Raw genomic sequence first — 17,255 nt, 5'->3', positions numbered from 1 at the left:
CTTATTGTGCATTTTGGCTTATCTACAGTCAAATACATTACAATCTGATTTATTTACTCGCATCTCTCTTTATAACCTGCTGCTGTCATCGCGAGTGGTGTTTGTGGGCACCTAGCTATAAATTTTTGGTATGTGCTTTCTGAAGATCCCATTTCACATTACCGTATTTTTCGGACTATAAGCCGCTACTTTTTTACTTAATGGATTTTTCCTGGGTTTTTCCCGGTTTCACAAACTTCAAGACAAAAAACTGAGCACCAAAACATTAGACCAATGAAATTGCGAACGGGTTCAGGTGAACCAATGAAACTCTTTATATTAAATCAGATGCGCTCCCACTGAATCGGGCCGCACCACATCATAAACATGGATGATGTTCCTCTGATGTTTGCCGCTCACTCGGACTGTCTACAGGAAATGCGAATTATTCGTCGTGCTGAAAACAACCGGGCATGAAAACACACTTCACCTGTGTTCTGAGCTGGTGATTTTTAAACGCACGACGATGCCAAAAGATAAACTCCAGAGAGAAATAGTTGTGAAAGGAAGGAGGAAGACAGTGAACAATGACTTTCTTGGTCGGCTACTGTTTAGATACAAGCCATTGTAGCGTGTTGAGTCTGGGTGAAGGGAGAGCTCGCTAACTCCAGTTGCAACAGAAATCATATAAGCACAGACAGGTTTCCAAAACTTGTGCTTTTTTATTTTTCTTGGCAACAGAGTTACGGGTTAGTCAAAGAAACTTAGAAATGAGCACCAGAAAATAATAAGGACATATTCCTCGGTCTTGCACACATGCAGTAATAGCGGAAAAATGCGGCAGCAGGCTATTCCCAAAATGCCGCTCTGCTCCTAAAGGAGCCACAACATATTTCACCCTTTACACCGTGTAACAGACACTGTCTTTCGTTAAAGCCTGTGTAGACACCTGCGGCTTATAGACATATATGGGTGCGTTTAATAGTCCGGAAATTACGGTAACTCTCCATTCGCTGTTCTGGAGCCACAAGGTAGTGATGTAGGTGTGTGTTGTGGAGGCCTGGGATGCAGTGAATGTTCACATTAAATCCAAAGGTGTTCAGTAGGGTTTATAGCAGGAAATCTTCAACTCCGACGCATGTAAAGCAGATCTTCATAGAGCTGCTTTGTGCACAGGGGCATTATCATGCTGGAACAGGTTTGGGTCTTCTAGTTGAAAGTGAAGGAACAGTTTCACGCTACTAAATGCATCAAAAGACATCCAATATCCAGATGCATCCAGAAGATATTTTTGTGGTAACAGTTTGGGGAAGAAGTTGTCTGACCATCATGATGTTAGAAATGGTATTAGCTTGAATGCTGAATTGTTTGAGTAGATTGTCCAGGATTTCATACTACACATGCTCATTTTATTATTTTTTACTTTTGCTCCATAGAATATTACTGTTTATGTGAAGAATTCAGATCTTTTTGTAGATTTGGGCTTTCTGCTCTCTCTGCAGCCATGCTGAAATATCTCCCACACGTTTAGCATGTCTTCTCTCTCAGTCTTTCAGGCGAAAGTCCTGCAGAGGCTCTACCCCGCTGCATTAAAGGTGGTAGAAAAAGCACTCGAGACTCCTGCTCAACATCCCCAAACAGCTACATCTGGAAAAGGTGTTCAACCGAAGCCTAGCAAAGTGACAGGTACTTCTATCTTCCAAATGGATAAATATACAGTAAGAAAAACAGATTATAAAGTAATTACAAATATTTCATGTGTGTCTATCTATCTATCTATCTATCTATCTATCTATCTATCTATCTATCTATCTATCTATCTATCTATCTATCTATCTATCTATCTCAGATCATGTAGAAACGCCTGCTGTATCAGGCAGGAAGCTGTACACAGTCCTCTCTCCTCCTAAAGACTACCTTCCTGCCAGTGAAGATGAATGGAGGTCGCCCACTGATGCACAGTCTGTCAATAATGTAGATGAGCTGCCCGGTAAGAAAGTGTTTACTGTGTGAGTGTAGCGCAGTCCACAGATACACATCTGTGAAACCATAATATACTGACCTCATGCTTCATCAGGAATGACAGGAACTGAGGCCAAGATAGATACAGAGGCCACGCCTTCTTCATTAAGACTAATTGACACAGAGGCCACACCTCCTTTGTCTAAAAAAGAAAAATGTAATAAATAAAATTTTTTAAAAAAGACAGAAACGGGCCACACTTTCTTAATTTAGACTAAAAATCTGTTTTCTTTGTTAAGATAACAACAGATGCCACAAATAGTTTATGAGAACATACACAGACCACGCCTTCTTTATTTAGACCTAGACGCAGAGGCCAACACGACCTGATCGAGACCGAGACCATGTCCACACTAATACGGTTTCTTTTTCCCCCCTCGTTTCTGGCCTTCCGTCCACACTGAGACGGCGTTGTGAGTAAACGAAAACGTAGCTTTTTGAAAATGCTCTCCAAAGCACATAAATTAAAAAAAAATTCAGTTTTTTACACCTTTCAAAAAAGATGGTGTGTTTTTAGTCATCAAGGCCGGGTGGAATTTTAAAACTTGATATGTCATACACACCTTCATGAAGACTGATAGACACAGAGGCCACACCTTCATGAAGACTGATAGACACAGAGGCCACACCTTCATGAAGACTGATAGACACAGAGGCCACACCTTCATGAAGACTGATAGACACAGAGGCCACACCTTCATTTAAACTAATAGACACAGAGGCCACACCTTCATTAAGTCTAACAGGAGCTGAGACTTTTCAATTAGATTGAAAGACACAGGCCACGCCTCCTTTAATGTGATTTTGATGGCTCTAAATAAATCACTGAGACATGCAGTGTAATTGCATCTCGTGCTCTTCATGGCAGTAAGTGATGAAATATTCTTTTCACTGGAGCAGGTAATTGGGTGGCATGCCGCCTGTAAACAAACGCTCGTGATGAGCATCACACACAGCGTTAATGTGAATACTGATGTTGGAACATGCTCCTCAGTTTTGCATTGGAGGTCACAGGGTTTGAAAGATAATTTCCCCTTGAACATCTTGATGCTGCCTTGTAAATGGATATACTGTAAAAATAACTGTGTGTGGTATGAAACCCAGCAAACCCAACAGCAGGCAATGTCCCCGATTCAGACGCCGCAGAATATTCGATGTGTATAAGAAGATCTTTCTGATCAGCTCAATTAACACCTATAAATTCCTAACTCGTTTATTTCATATATGACCGGATATTTGTTACTGCGGAAGCCACATCTCTCTTCCCTTTGAATCCGTCTCGGAGATCGGGATGAAGTCAGGAGAGACGCTGTCCTCAGATGGATGGTCCACTTTTCACAGGAATTGATCTAATTCATATTCAACATTCTTCATGAGATGATTATATAATTAATATATCGTTCGAAAATCTGGTGGCTGAGAAACGCCACTCTTCCCACCATCCATTTCTGAAATGCCTGAACTCTTCCCCGTGGTACAGAAACGTTATAGACGTTATTAAGGATTCTGTCAGCTGTGACAACCTGAAATAGATCTTATGTTAATGCAGTTATCACAGGAAATGAAAGTGACTAAGCAGGACAGCTAACACGACAGAAGCGGGGGGTAGGAGATTTCTAAAAATGTTAGAAGAGCTGATTTATGCATTAAAAATAGAAATTGTCCAGGGGACCTTCTACTCTCTAACTTTACTTACGATATTAACAGGATATGACATCGTGGCTTGGAAAAGTATAATATACATTGCAGTTTTATAATTTCTTGTTGTATAAACAACACGATGATCTCAGCATCAGTGGGGAAAAGTGTTTAAATGAGCACATGCAAAAAAAATAACTAGAATGTGATCTTGAATTCAGTTCCAATAACCCCAACACTAGGGGGCGCACTGTAACCTCCATCTTCAGATACTGTGGTTCATTTTAATATTTAAATATCCATAAAGAGATATTTAGTTAATAGGTGAAAGGTCGCATAATTAAATATGTCTGACTTCAGTAATATTACCAATGTTCACTGTTGGGCCAAAAGTTTGTGGACACCTGACCATATGATTGTGCTTTTTTCTTTTTTGAACATCCCATTCCTAATGTAGTCTCCATTCGCCATATGATAAGATGTTCCACCAAATTTCGTGGAGATTTGTGAGCTGCAGTTCAAGATCTTCCACTCCAACCCGAGGAGTTTCATGGAGCTTACTTTAGAGCTCGTGATTCAAGCGAAAGTGAACATTTAATCCCAGCACAATCGAAGGCATTCTATACAACGGTAAGAGTTTGAGGGAAAACCCCACATGAGCTTCACGAGTGTGTTAAATATGTTTCGTTGCTGATTACAGGAAGGTCACAAAGACGTTTTGACCTTTTATCAGGATATAAATGCTGTTTAGCAAAAAGAAATTGCTTACTGCAGCTTTAATGTGACTTTCCTGAACCTTTAGACCACAATGGAATAGGCTGTAAATACCGGTCACTCATTTTGCTTTGAGCTGCGAATTGTGGTTGATGAGAATAGATTCTGCTGAACCGGGACCGCACAATAACATCACACACACACACACACACACACACACACACACACACGCACGCAGGCACCCCATTATCCGTATCATTAAGTACTCCTTTCTCATCTGCCGCATACGAGCCCTCCCGCTCATTACAATGAGGTTTATGGTGAAAGGCTGTGTGATCAGTGGTTCAGAGCTCAACCTGAAGGGCACTTCAATCTCTCTCACACACACACACACACACACCGCAGAGTGTTTTATCACCCCGAGACTGACAAAACTGAAAAGCACTCTGAAGGTCTTGGTAAAGTGTGTGTGTGATGGATTAATACTTGTAACTTACTTCATAGATTTAATAGGGGAGTTTGGATCAGTCGAACCAATCACAGTGCATGAATAAAGAACAACAGACGATATTTAATGATCCGATCAACCAAAATTAGATACATGAAAGAGGTCATTTCGCTCTATTACAGTGTTACACATTTGCAGAAAGGGTTCCTATGCATTTTGGAACAGTATTTAAAAAAAAAAAAGCGTCAAGCACCTTCTGTGATCACGCTGGATCTCTGCAACGGTATCGAAACGGTGCCCTCTGAGTCGCATCTTCATCCTCGTGAAGAAGTCCTCAGGAGCCGAATCTTGTATCATGGGCGTGCGGAGGTGAGGTCGTGTTATTTCTGGCAAGGAGACAACAGTGTGGGCACGTGGTCAAACCAGTTGCATAGCTTCTGATGTACACAAGACGAGGTCGGTGCTCCCTGTGACTGTGTGTACAGTCTCATATAGGAGAAGATCTTCCACTACAAGCCATGTAAAGCATATATTTATGGAGATGGCTTTGTGCACAGGGGCTTTGTCATGTTGGGTCTCAAAGTTCAATTGAAGGGAAAATGTCATGCTGCTGCACCCAAAGACTTCCTGTACAATTGTATGCATCCGACTTTGTGGAAACATTTTTGGGGAAGAACCGCATACGGCTGGAAAAGTCAGGTGTCCCAATACTTTTGTGCATGTAGTATAAATTAAGATGTTCGTTGTAGTAATTTGTAGCAAATGTAATTCTGAAGATCTTCGGTAAAAAAGGCGCAATGTAGATCCGTACACAGGAAAGGGTTCATTTTCTCCCTGTGATCTAATGATTAATTGCAAATCGTTTTAAAGTCATTCACTGACTCAGAGTGTAATTGCAGTTATTTAATATGCAAATAAGCTCAATTATCATATACCAATTATATTTGCTGTTAACATCTGTGTAAGATGGCCACACAGGAATTAACTGTGTCTGAACACATCTCCAATCACAATATGAATCCGTTCCATGTTGGAGTAAACACGTTGTGTAAAAACCGTGTTTCAGATCAAACTACTGATATTTCCATTTTGTGTTCTAGTCTTGTGGATTTTCTAGATTAATACATTTGTGAATTTAAACCAGATGGAAAGAAAGTATTAGGATTTCTAGCCATATGAGGTTCTTCACATAAACTTGGAGGCACACAATTGTACTGGACGTCTTAGCATGAAATTTCCCCTTCACTTGAGCAAGTGGACTAAAATCTATTCCAGCGCACAAAGCCAGCTCCATGAAGATATGCTTTACATGGGCTGTAGTAGAAGATCTCCTGCTATAGCGCTCTAAACCCCAGTGAAGACCTTTGGGATGAATTGAAACGCTCTGCACCCGAGGAACAACCTCACCTCCATCAGTACCTGACTTTACTAACACTCTTGTGGTTGAATGAATCTCCACAAAATCTAGTGGAACATCTTCCCAGAAGAGTGGAGCTCATTACACGAGCAAACAGAGACTAATTGTGGAATGGGACGTTCAAAAAGAAGGACGTACCGATCTTATAGTCGGGTATCCACAAACTTTTGGTGACTGTCCATGACGTTTCGGCTCTAACGTGTACCATCTGTCTTTTAGGATCAGAAGACCACAGTGCCACTGAAGATGATCAGCAGGCAATCAAGAGGAGGAAGCGTAGGCGAAAGAGAAAGGCAGCTATGCCCTCTAGAGGGAATGCGCATAACGTTGTCGCTGCTGATGATGACGAAGCCAAAGATGCAGAGGAAGGAAATAAAGGGAATACAGAGGGCTCAGAGTGCCTCAGCAAAAACAAGAGGAGGAAGATGAAGAAGAAGAGGCACAAAGAGAAGCTGCTTGCCCTTGGCCTTGTTCCCCGATCCACGGCTCTCGAGTTCACTTACAAACAAAGTGAGGAAAAGGAAGTTGAAGATGAGGTGGAAGAAAAGGAGGTGGAAGAAGTTCTGGACTTCCTTCGATCTACACGAGATCTCTATCTTTCCGATCGTAAGTTCCGCATAAATGTTTGCGAGCTCAAATTATCGGATTTACAAACGTGTTCATCGTGACGTGTCAACGTATTGAAACACCTGGACTTTTATGTTTTTTTAAGAAGCACGTGTATGTTCCCTTTGTTTCTATTCAACAAACTCCTTTGGCCAAACAAATGTATATAAACGTTCAGATGTTCCACTTTATTTTCGTTAAAAAATCCTCCCGGAGTCTGAAGATACAGCTTTACACGCTCTCGGCATCTCGATAGTTCGTTTCTCCAAACGTTCAGCTGAATAATAAGCCAAAGGTGTTTTTCAATAGTTGGAGATTTCTTGTGATCCACAGTGCAGTTCAGTAGGATTTAGGTGCGGTGACTGGGCAGGTCGTTCCATGATAAATATCAGCCGGTGGCGACTGTGGTGAGGAAAAACTCTCTGAGACGTCATAAAGAAGAAACCTTGAGAGGAACCAGACTCATCCTCATCTGGGTGGCTCCCAATGTCTATTCATTAGAGGTAAATGATGTTGAGGTATGCAGTGATGGTGATCAAATGCAAAATGCTGTAGTCCTGAGTCAGTGTAGCAGACTGTTCACATTAACTACAGAAAAGAAAATCCGTTCTCAAAGCTCCTGTGCTACTCCAGTGGAAAAGAACACTAATCCTCAGCACACATCCTCTGGTTACCACTGAATATTGGGATTATAAATCATTACAGTACACAGGTGTAGAAGATAAATCTCATTGTGAGTCCTTGGAGGCACGCAGCAGCAGTATATAGCGGATGCTGAAGCAGGTGTAGAAAGCTCCAGATGAAGAAGATGGGAGAGAAAAGTTGAAGATTTTTTTTCCCCCTTCACTTGAGCTATGAGATCCAAACCTGCTCCAGCATTACAATACGCATGTGAACAAAGCTAGCTCCATGAACATCTGCTTTACATGAGTTGGAGTGGAAGATCTCCTGTCATAGAGCTCCATTCAACACCTTTGGGATGAATGTGAACCCTGACCACCCCAGGAACCTCCTCACCTTCTCATCTACATCAATACCTGACTTTACTAACACCCTTGTGTCTGACTGAATCTCATACAAATCTCCACAAAATCAAGTGGAACATCTTTAGTGAAGAATGGAGGTTATTATATGTGGACTAAATGTGGAATGGGATCTTTTTGATGGGTTTTTTTTTTTTACCTCCTATGGAAATTAAGGTATCTACTCTACAGCATGGACAACTTATGGTCATTTTTTTCATCCGTCGAAAAAATGTACACTTTAGTCTCGGATACTTGTGTATGTTTCACCGGAAGGTGTCTCATTTTTGCTTTACATCAAGTAGATCTTTGTTGGATTATAGACTGGGGTTTAACTGTTTACTCATGGTTTTCTTCCTGCTGTCCCAGGCTCCTACAGTACAGGTGATCTCTCAGGCTTTCTCAATGCAACAGAGTCTCTCTTCACTCATCTGTCCAACGGTACGTCGCCCCCTGCTGTTGTGTCCCTCCTGTGTCGGTTCAGATCGCTTCTGCGTCAGAGTGACGTGGAGACGTTACACAGCGTTCTGCAGGAGTTCACACACACTTCCACATTGCCCAAAGGTGAGTGAAGTGAAAAGGTTAACAATGCGTATCACAACCACCAGGAGCAAAAAAATATTTTTCAGATTGCCAGAAACCTAAGCTGAATTATGGATACTTAGTGTTTTAAAATATATTCCAGATTTCTGTAAAAATTCCTTCCGAAACTACGGACAAGTGCAAAAGCTCCGAGTGTGTGCATGATGAGGGATTTGCAATCTGCAGAAGTTGCAGTGTGAGCCATCATGCTTTCAGAAATAAACCTCAGATCACAAGCACTAAGCTCCAGTTATACATCTTAATCGTCTCGCCTGATTTTTACTTAATTTTTATTCCCCTTTCAGCACAAAGTGATCTGGATTAATCTGGCACGAAAAGCTGAAGCCTCGTCAGCCTTTCTACTTCTCGCAATGTTCTCCTGAATTAGCTGCGGTAATAATTTGAGGTCGTCAGTTTTGCCGATTATTCGGCCCCGATAGCTGATTTCTGAAACGATTGGCTAAAAAGCTGTGCCAAAAGTTTTTCCGGGTTGCGTCCATTACTAAAACGGCTGAGAAAGTCCATTACGAGGCAAATCACTGACCCCCACGTGCTAGTTTGTATTTCATATAATTATATTTATTATTACTTCAGTACTATTTTGCATGGGGTGTTCTATTAGAATTTCTTGAGTGAATTTCTTTTTTCGCATATCCCAGTGATGATACAGCGCCCCTGAAGCACAAAGGGTTAAGGGCCTTGCTCAAGGGCCCCAAGAGTGGCAGCTTGTCGATACTAAGGCTTGAACTCCTGACCTTCCAAGGAGTATCCCAGAGTCTTTACCACTGTGCTACCACATATCTACCAACCTACTGATGATCATTTACCAATAACAGCATGTTCTTCAAGTGTCCTCCGTGTTTGTTTTTTTTTCTGAATCTGGCATGTGATAACAGCTGCTTGATACCCCGTGACCTTCATGTAGACGGCAGCAATCGAGCCTCACTTTAAAATCTTGACATTTTTTTGGAGCAAATCATGCAAACTCAGCATTTTTTACTTTACTTCTAAAACGGTATGTTTCAGTATTATCACCTCACATTTCTAAACTTTTTATACATGAACTTTCAAAAGACTCATTCCAAGAAGGATGGGATCTACCAAAATGAGAGAGAAGCTGATCTTTCAGACCGAATATGAGTCGTGACCTCACCGAGCATTAACCAAATCGCACAGATGAAGATCGGCGCATGTTCCGCGCAATTGAACGTGTCATTCGGCACATTATCGTGTCATTACTGTCAGGAAAGCGCTCACCGCGCCATTTACGAGTCTATCATCCATGATTAAAGAGGATCGTTCGGAATAATCCGCCGTGTTTCCCCGAGCGTGACTGATGACGGCTCTCCACGTTGCGTCGGAGCAGACGGACTTCAAGGCTCGTTCAGTGGAAAAAATCATCTTTTGGCTGCTCCTATTAGCGGTCGCCACATCTGCATCTTTCAAACCAACTACCTGCATGTCTTCCCTCGCCAATTCCATAAACCTCCTCCTTGTTCTTCCTCTTTTCCTCTGTCCTGGTGTCTCCATCCTCAGCATTCTCCTACCCATATACCCCATGCCCCTCCTCTGCACATGTCCAAACCATCTATCAATATACTCATTTCTAATCCTATCCATCTTTGTGACTCCCAATAAACATCTCAGCATCTTCAGCTCTGCTTCCTCCAGCGCCACCTCCTGTCTTTTACTCAATGCCACTGTCTCTAATCCATACAACATCTCAGGTCTCACCACAGTCCTATAAACTTTCCCTTTCACTCTCACAGATACTCTTCTATCACAAATCCCTCCTGCTATCACTCTTCTCCACCGCAGGCCAGTCCAGAGACCGTAAATTAAGATGGCAGACAACAGTATTTGTGCATGCATGAAACAGCACGTGGTGATTCCTCGAAGGCGTAAAACCGGATATCCAAAGAAGACTTTGTGCACAGTACAGCGATGAGACGCTCAGCCGCAGACATTTGAACAATGTAAACATTTCAAAGATGGTCGTACGTTTATTAGTGACGATCCCGGTTATGGTGGTTTCCTCGTGAAGCAGGATGTCCTAAAACCGTAAATAAACGTTTCCAAATTGTAAAGTATTTATTAATTTTCTTCAGTAATTTTATTTCATAAACTTAATTTGTGCCTATTCAATCGATTTCTCAATTTAATAGATTTTTCACAAATGTAAATATTTAAACCACGTTAATAAACAAAATCACAAGCAAATGTATATTCTGCATTTCTTTACAACTGTACTGAAATTGAAATTTAACCGAACCGCAACCGAGGTACGTATCGTAACGAACTTTTCGTGTGTGTGTATGTGTGTGTATATATATATATATATATATATATATATATATATATATATATACACACACACACACACACAATAAAAATTTTTATATATATATATATATACATTTTATTGTGTGTGTGTGTGTGTGTGTGTGTGTATATATGTGTGTATATATCAGATCCCTGATTGGTGTTAAAAGTCTGTCATTACTTTTTAAAAGGCCCAAAGTGCCCCGGTGCTTTTGCGCGTTTGGTTATTACAGCTAATGTCCTGCTTGTTCTGAGCAATGATTGCGCTGCTATTCAGGTCCTTCAGATGTTCTTTAAAGCTTGCTAATGCTTCTGAGCACCATAAGAATCAATGGACTACAGCATCTGTGCCTAGAGCTTAATTTTGGCTGAGGGAAAGAAAAGACCAATTAAGAGTGAAAGTGCTCACTCCATCACTGCGGCAGATTTCTGGGTCCTTACACATCAGCCCTTTGTTGGAACGGTGTTTATAAATGTATGTAACCTGCTTTGGAGGCTCGAGGTGCAACAGATGACTTGCCAGTAATTGCTAAATGTACACAGTGTTCCTTTTTATCCAAATGTATTCGATCAGGCGAGACGTTTTTGGCATCCGACACTTGATTTTAATGTTGGCTAATGGTGTAAGGGAACATTAGGAAGGAAAGCTGATAGCTACTAGTTTTGCATCTGGCTGGCTTATGTGGGTTCTGACACATTGCTATTTATAAAAGTATACACCCGAAGCCAAATCCACCATTTCCTACATTTTGTAACCTGAAAAATGAGCTGTTGGTACTCTCCTTAATCTTTAATCTGAAGCGCATCTCTCTGTGTCTTTCCCCTCAGACGAGACCGAAGTGATCCACACGCTCTTCCAATACTGGATGACCGATGTTCTTCCTATGCAGACGAAAAATAAGACTTGAACACGGCAAGAAAAAAAACATCGCAGTCCTGAGGTTTAGTGCCAACTCCATCCAGCTCCTGGTCTAACATTGAGGAGCGTGAGGAGAAAGATTTTAAGAGATTTGAAAGGTCTTAAGTTCAATAACCAAAACATTGGCTTATTTCCTGTATCCCAGAAACATCGAAATGCATTACTCTAGAATGGTGGTTCCAAAAGTAAGGCTGGTAAAGCATTTATATTTTATTTATTTCTTTTAATTGATGCTTGTATTACAATTAGGAAAAGAATACAGCTGAGTCCCCAAGACTGGCAGCTTGGTGGTACTGGGATTTATTGTCCATTTCCAAAGCCTGTTTAACTGGTCACATCGAGAACCCAAACGCAAGCGAGCCTAGAAATCATTTCAGTCTAAAGCTAATGTATGCTGAAATCTCAGGAAAAAGTGACAGAGCTGCAATAAAAATCCAAAATATTGCTGTTTCCATTTAAATAACGAGTCCTGGCTAGGGTTCTGGATGGACTCTATCTATTAGGATTTAGGATTTCACCAAATATTTTTTTTTTCTATGCTCTTAATCCTGCTTTAAAATGGGTAAAATATGTACAGAATGTGATTTTTAGGCATAATTTTGTTTACTGGCCCTGGAAAGTTCTGACAGATTATGTGGCTTATAAAGCCGGCTCTTCCTGGAGATGAGTACCTTTGGAGGATGTACAGAAAGTGCCAAGACAGCTGCTTCTTAGCCGGAATAAATTACACATCTGTGTGGAAAACCCTGCTCTAGGAAGTGCAGCTTGAGGAAATGACTGCTTATGTAACGTCTCCATAACAAACAGAAATGGACGAAACTTTAACAAAAGTCACAAACAAAACAAAGATGGACTTGGAGAGTTAATTAAATTTCTGTGGAGTCCAAATTGGACATTTGTGTATCTAACTGAAGAACCTTTAGGAGCTGGAAGGAACCAACATGGCAACCTTTCCATATTTCAGCACCATGCGTTTGCGTTTGGACTGCGGCTCATTGAAAGCAACTTCACCATACAACAAGCCGATGAGACGATAAGTGTGTTTAGAGAGCAATCAGACATCTGAAGTGATATCTATCATGGAATGACCTGCCCAGTCACTGCACCCAAATCTTGTTAAACTGCTCTGGAATGAGTTTCTGATCTGTATCATAATGAAATCTTCAACAAGTGAAGAACAACATTTGCAAGTTTTACAAGAGACACGGCAAAGCATTTCAGCTGCATGTTAGGAGAAACCGACTGTTCAGACGCTGAGAGTGTGTAAAGCTGTTCTTCATTCTCAGGGTGGATTTTTCACTGAAAATAAAGTTGAACTGTTTTTGGACCAACATCTGTGCATTTATATTTGTTTGGAAAGCAGAAGAGTCGATCTCTAACGTGTGGGCTTCGTCCTATCAGAGTTTAACGAATTCACTGATTTATTGATCTTTAAATCCTCACTTATTTGCAGCAAGCTTTATTTTCCACCTTCCTAACAATAAGCCCCATCTTTACCATAACTTTCCCATGACCATCTTCAGAAGACCTTTAAAATTTGCACAACCTGTCAATTCACTGTTCACTGCTAATTATAACCTCTACAACACCGAGCTCATAAACATAATTATTGATCAAAGTAGCCTCTGGCTTAGCCTCTTAGCAGCTAATTATCTTAGCAGCAAATGTCAGCAGGCCTTTGCTACTCCCTGTCCTCTTTACTTCGATGGTGACATTTAGTCTTTGGCGCAGGCCCGAGCACTCATTATTTCCCTGCTGCTCACACGGGCCGGACAGAAATGAAGGTCAGAGCAAGGATGACTCCATCATGCAGGCGAATAACAAGAAATGTGTTTTAAATCTGGAAAACTTTAGAAAACTTTAGAAGTGAAACGAATGGCCGAGCTATTAATCTAAAAGCTTGCTGAAGGTCAAATAAAGAACCAACAAGCGTTTAATGTATTTTTTTTTTTTTTTTTTAGGTGGAGCTGCTAAGCACCAAAGACCAGCAAGTCAAATTCTTTTTTTTTTTTCATTTATTTAACCAAACCTGCCCAAGGGAAAGTTTAACCAGTAATGCACACTCCTGCAGAAAAACTAACCAATCCCACCCACTCCTGCAGAAAAACTAACTAATCCCACCCTCTCCTGCAGAAAATCTAACTAATCCCACCCTCTCCTGCAGAAAATCTAACTAATCCCACCCTCTCCTGCAGAAAAACTAACTAATCCCACCCTCTCCTGCAGAAAAACTAACTAATCCCACCCTCTCCTGCAGAAAATCTAACTAATCCCACCCTCTCCTGCAGAAAATCTAACTAATCCCACCCTCTCCTGCAGAAAATCTAACTAATCCCACCCTCTCCTGCAGAAAAACTAACTAATCCCACCCTCTCCTGCAGAAAAACTAACTAATCCCACCCATTCTTGCAGAAAAAAACACAAACCCCACCCACTCTTGCAGAAAAACTAACTAATCCCACCCTCGCCTGCAGAAAAATAACTAATCCCACCCTCGCCTGCAGAAAAACTAACTAATCCCACCCACTCCTGCAGAAAAACTAACTAATCCCACCCTCTGCTGCAGAAAAACTAACTAATCCCACCCACTCCTGCAGAAAAATTTACTAATCCCACCCTCGCCTGCAGAAAAACTAACTAATCCCACCCTCTGCTGCAGAAAAACTAACTAATCCCACCCACTCCTGCAGAAAAATTTACTAATCTCACCCACTCCTGCAGAAAATCTAACTAATCCCACCCACTCCTGCAGAAAAACTAACTAATCCCACCCTCTGCTGCAGAAAAACTAACTAATCTCACCCACTCCTGCAGAAAATCTAACTATTCCCACCCACTCCTGCAGAAAAACTAACTAATCCCGCCCACTCCTGTAAAAACTAACCAAACCCGCCCACTCCAGCAGAAGCTCGCCTTGTTTAATAGGCTGTAAATTATGAAGACTCTCCTACAATGCCAAAAGGAACCTGTCCATGTTTTTACAAAAACTTTCAGCAGGCTTCAAGCACACCATGAATGAATGTGTTATGAATGTGTTGTGCTCTAATTATCCCACTAAAATCTGGGAAAGAAAGTAATACATATCTGCCACATGCATACATCAATCAGCCATAACATTAACAATATTGTGTTGGTCCCCCTTTTGCTGCTAAAACAGTCGTGACAAGTCGAGCATTAAAATTAACTTCTTCAGCAGTTTGAGCTACAGGAGCTTGTCTGTTGGATCGGACCACACGGACCAGCCTTCGCTCCTCACTTGCATCAATGAGCCTCAGTCGCCCATGCCCCTTTCGCCGGATCACCACTGTTCCTTCCTACATGTCAGGTTTGAGGAGAAACCTTGCTTGCTGCCTTATAAATCTATACACCCACTAACAGGTGCCATGATGAAGAGATCATCAGTGTTAATCACTTCTCATAATGTTATACCTGATTGGTGTGTATTTAAACCAACATGGCGCTTTCTACCTTCCATCAGTGTCTCTGGGTTCAGAGCACACTGCAGAACTCTTTGCCGGGGGATGTGGTTCGGGGACGGAGAAAACAACAAAAGTGACTTTCTTTCTTTCTCTCTCTCTCTATTGCACTAATTGGGGCCTTAAGGCAGCAAGCGTCAGTGTTCTGGAAGATCTCTGTACCTTGTTCCCTCATTAAAACCATCTCACACCATGCCTCTACATCATTAAAACCATCCCACCTACGGCTGCGTGAGCTTTTCGGAAGGGGAACACCAGGTGCACTGAGTGTGCTGTGTGATGACTGTCCTGCTCGCAGGATTTGCGTGGGGAGAGCGGGCGAAGATTTTTTATTTAGTGGCGTAAATAAGTTCTGAGATTCTTTGAGGTTACTCAAAACCCACAGATGTGATGTACAGTTATTAAAATGTACCGAAAGAGAAATATGCCTGTGGCGAAATCCGTACCCCCGGAGCAAAAGACAGGCTTTTATATGCACCCTGTTCAACTAAAATGGTAGCTTGAAAACTTCTCATAGTGAAGCTTGATTACGCATAATGTTCTGGTTTTCCGGGATTTGATGATCAATTCGCTGCCAGGTGTCATAAGTGCGTTTCGATTCGGCTCTAGGAATGTGTGAGTTTTCATTTCTTTATCATTGAGACTCACGGTTTCGCAGAAATCTTTGAACGGCTGCATATTTGTGCAAAACAAATATGCCTGTGGAAAGAAAAGTGGAGTAGAGGTATGACCTCAAATCTACTGAATCACAGCCAGCGTCAGTGCTGTCTATAAGCTTGGAAGAGAAAATCCCATGTCATTCGAATATACAGTGGGTACGGAAAGTATTCAGACCCCCTTAAATTTTTCACTCTTTGTTATATTGCAGCCATTTGCTAAAATCATTTAAGTTCATTTCTTTTCCTCATGAATGTACACACAGCTCCCCATACTGACAGAAAAACACAGAATTGTTGACCTTTTTGCAGATTTATTAAAAAAGAAAAACTGAAATATCACATGGTCCTAAGTTTTCAGACCCTTTGCTGTGACACTCATATATTTAACTCAGGTGCTCTCCATTTCTTCTGATCATCCTTGAGATGGTTCTACACCTTCATTTGAGTCCAGAAATTTTTTATTATACTGATTGGACTTGATTAGGAAAGCCACACACCTGTTTATATAAGACCTTACAGATCACAATGCATGTCAGAGCAAATGAGAATCATTAAGGTAAAAGGAACTGCCTGAAGAGCTCAGAGACAGAATTGTGGCAAGGCACAGATCTGGCCAAGGTTCCAAAAAATTTTTTGCTGCACTTAAGGTTTCTAAGAGCACAGTGGCCTCCATAATCCTCAAATGGAAGACGTTTGGGACGACCAGAACCATTCCTAGAGCTGGCCGACCGGCCAAACTGAGCTATCGGGGGAGAAGAGCCTTGGTGAAAGAGGTAAAGAAGAACCCAAAGATCACTGTGGCTGAGCTCCAGAGATGCAGTCGGAAGATGGGAGAAAGTTGTCACAGTCAACCATCACTGCAGCCCTTCACCAGTGGGGCTTTATAGCAGAGTGGCCCGACGGAAGCCTCTCCTCAGTCCAGGACACATGAAAACCCGCATGGAGTTCTCCAAGATGGTGAGAAATAAGATTCTCTGGTCTAATGAGACCAAGATAGATCTTTTTGGCCTTAATTATAAGCGGTATGTGTGGAGAAAACCAGGCACTGCTCATCACCTGTCCAGTACAGTCTCAACAATGAAGCATGGTGGTGGCAGCATCATGCTGTGGGGGTGTTTTTCAGCTGCAGGGACAGGACGACTGGTTGCAATAAAGGGAAAGATGAATGCGGCCAAGCACAGGGATATCCTGGACGAAAACCTTCTCCAGAGTGCTTTGGACCTCAGACTGGGCTGAAGGTTTACCTTCCAACAAGATAATGACCCTAAGCACACAGCTAAAATAACGATGGAGTGGCTTCACAACAACTCTGTGACTGTTCTTGAATGGCCCAGCCAGAGCAATGACTTAAACCCAATTGAGCATCTCTGGAGAGACCTAAAAATAGCTGTCCACCAACGTTTACCGTCCAACCTGACAGAACTGGAGAGGACCTGCAAGGAGGAATGGCA

General features: G+C 41.7%; 1 protein-coding gene across 1 annotated transcript in view; it reads left to right on the top strand.

Moving 5' to 3' along the window:
* erich1 (glutamate rich 1) overlaps positions 1-13,000 on the top strand; it is a 13,975-nt gene extending 975 nt beyond the window's left edge. Inside the window, exons 2-6 of the mRNA XM_083544862.1 lie at positions 1,528-1,665; positions 1,829-1,969; positions 6,438-6,824; positions 8,216-8,410; positions 11,579-13,000. Of these exons, the coding sequence (XP_083400988.1) occupies positions 1,528-1,665; positions 1,829-1,969; positions 6,438-6,824; positions 8,216-8,410; positions 11,579-11,658 (941 nt within the window). The 3' untranslated portion in view covers positions 11,659-13,000. The remainder of the gene's footprint in view (positions 1-1,527; positions 1,666-1,828; positions 1,970-6,437; positions 6,825-8,215; positions 8,411-11,578) is intronic.
* The last annotated feature ends 4,255 nt before the right edge of the window (positions 13,001-17,255 follow it).

This window comes from Silurus aristotelis (genome assembly GCF_946808225.1).
Source record: "Silurus aristotelis genome assembly, chromosome: 6".
Taxonomy (NCBI): domain Eukaryota; kingdom Metazoa; phylum Chordata; class Actinopteri; order Siluriformes; family Siluridae; genus Silurus; species Silurus aristotelis.
Note: the sequence above shows the minus strand (reverse complement) of the source record. Positions and strands in the feature narration are given on the sequence as shown.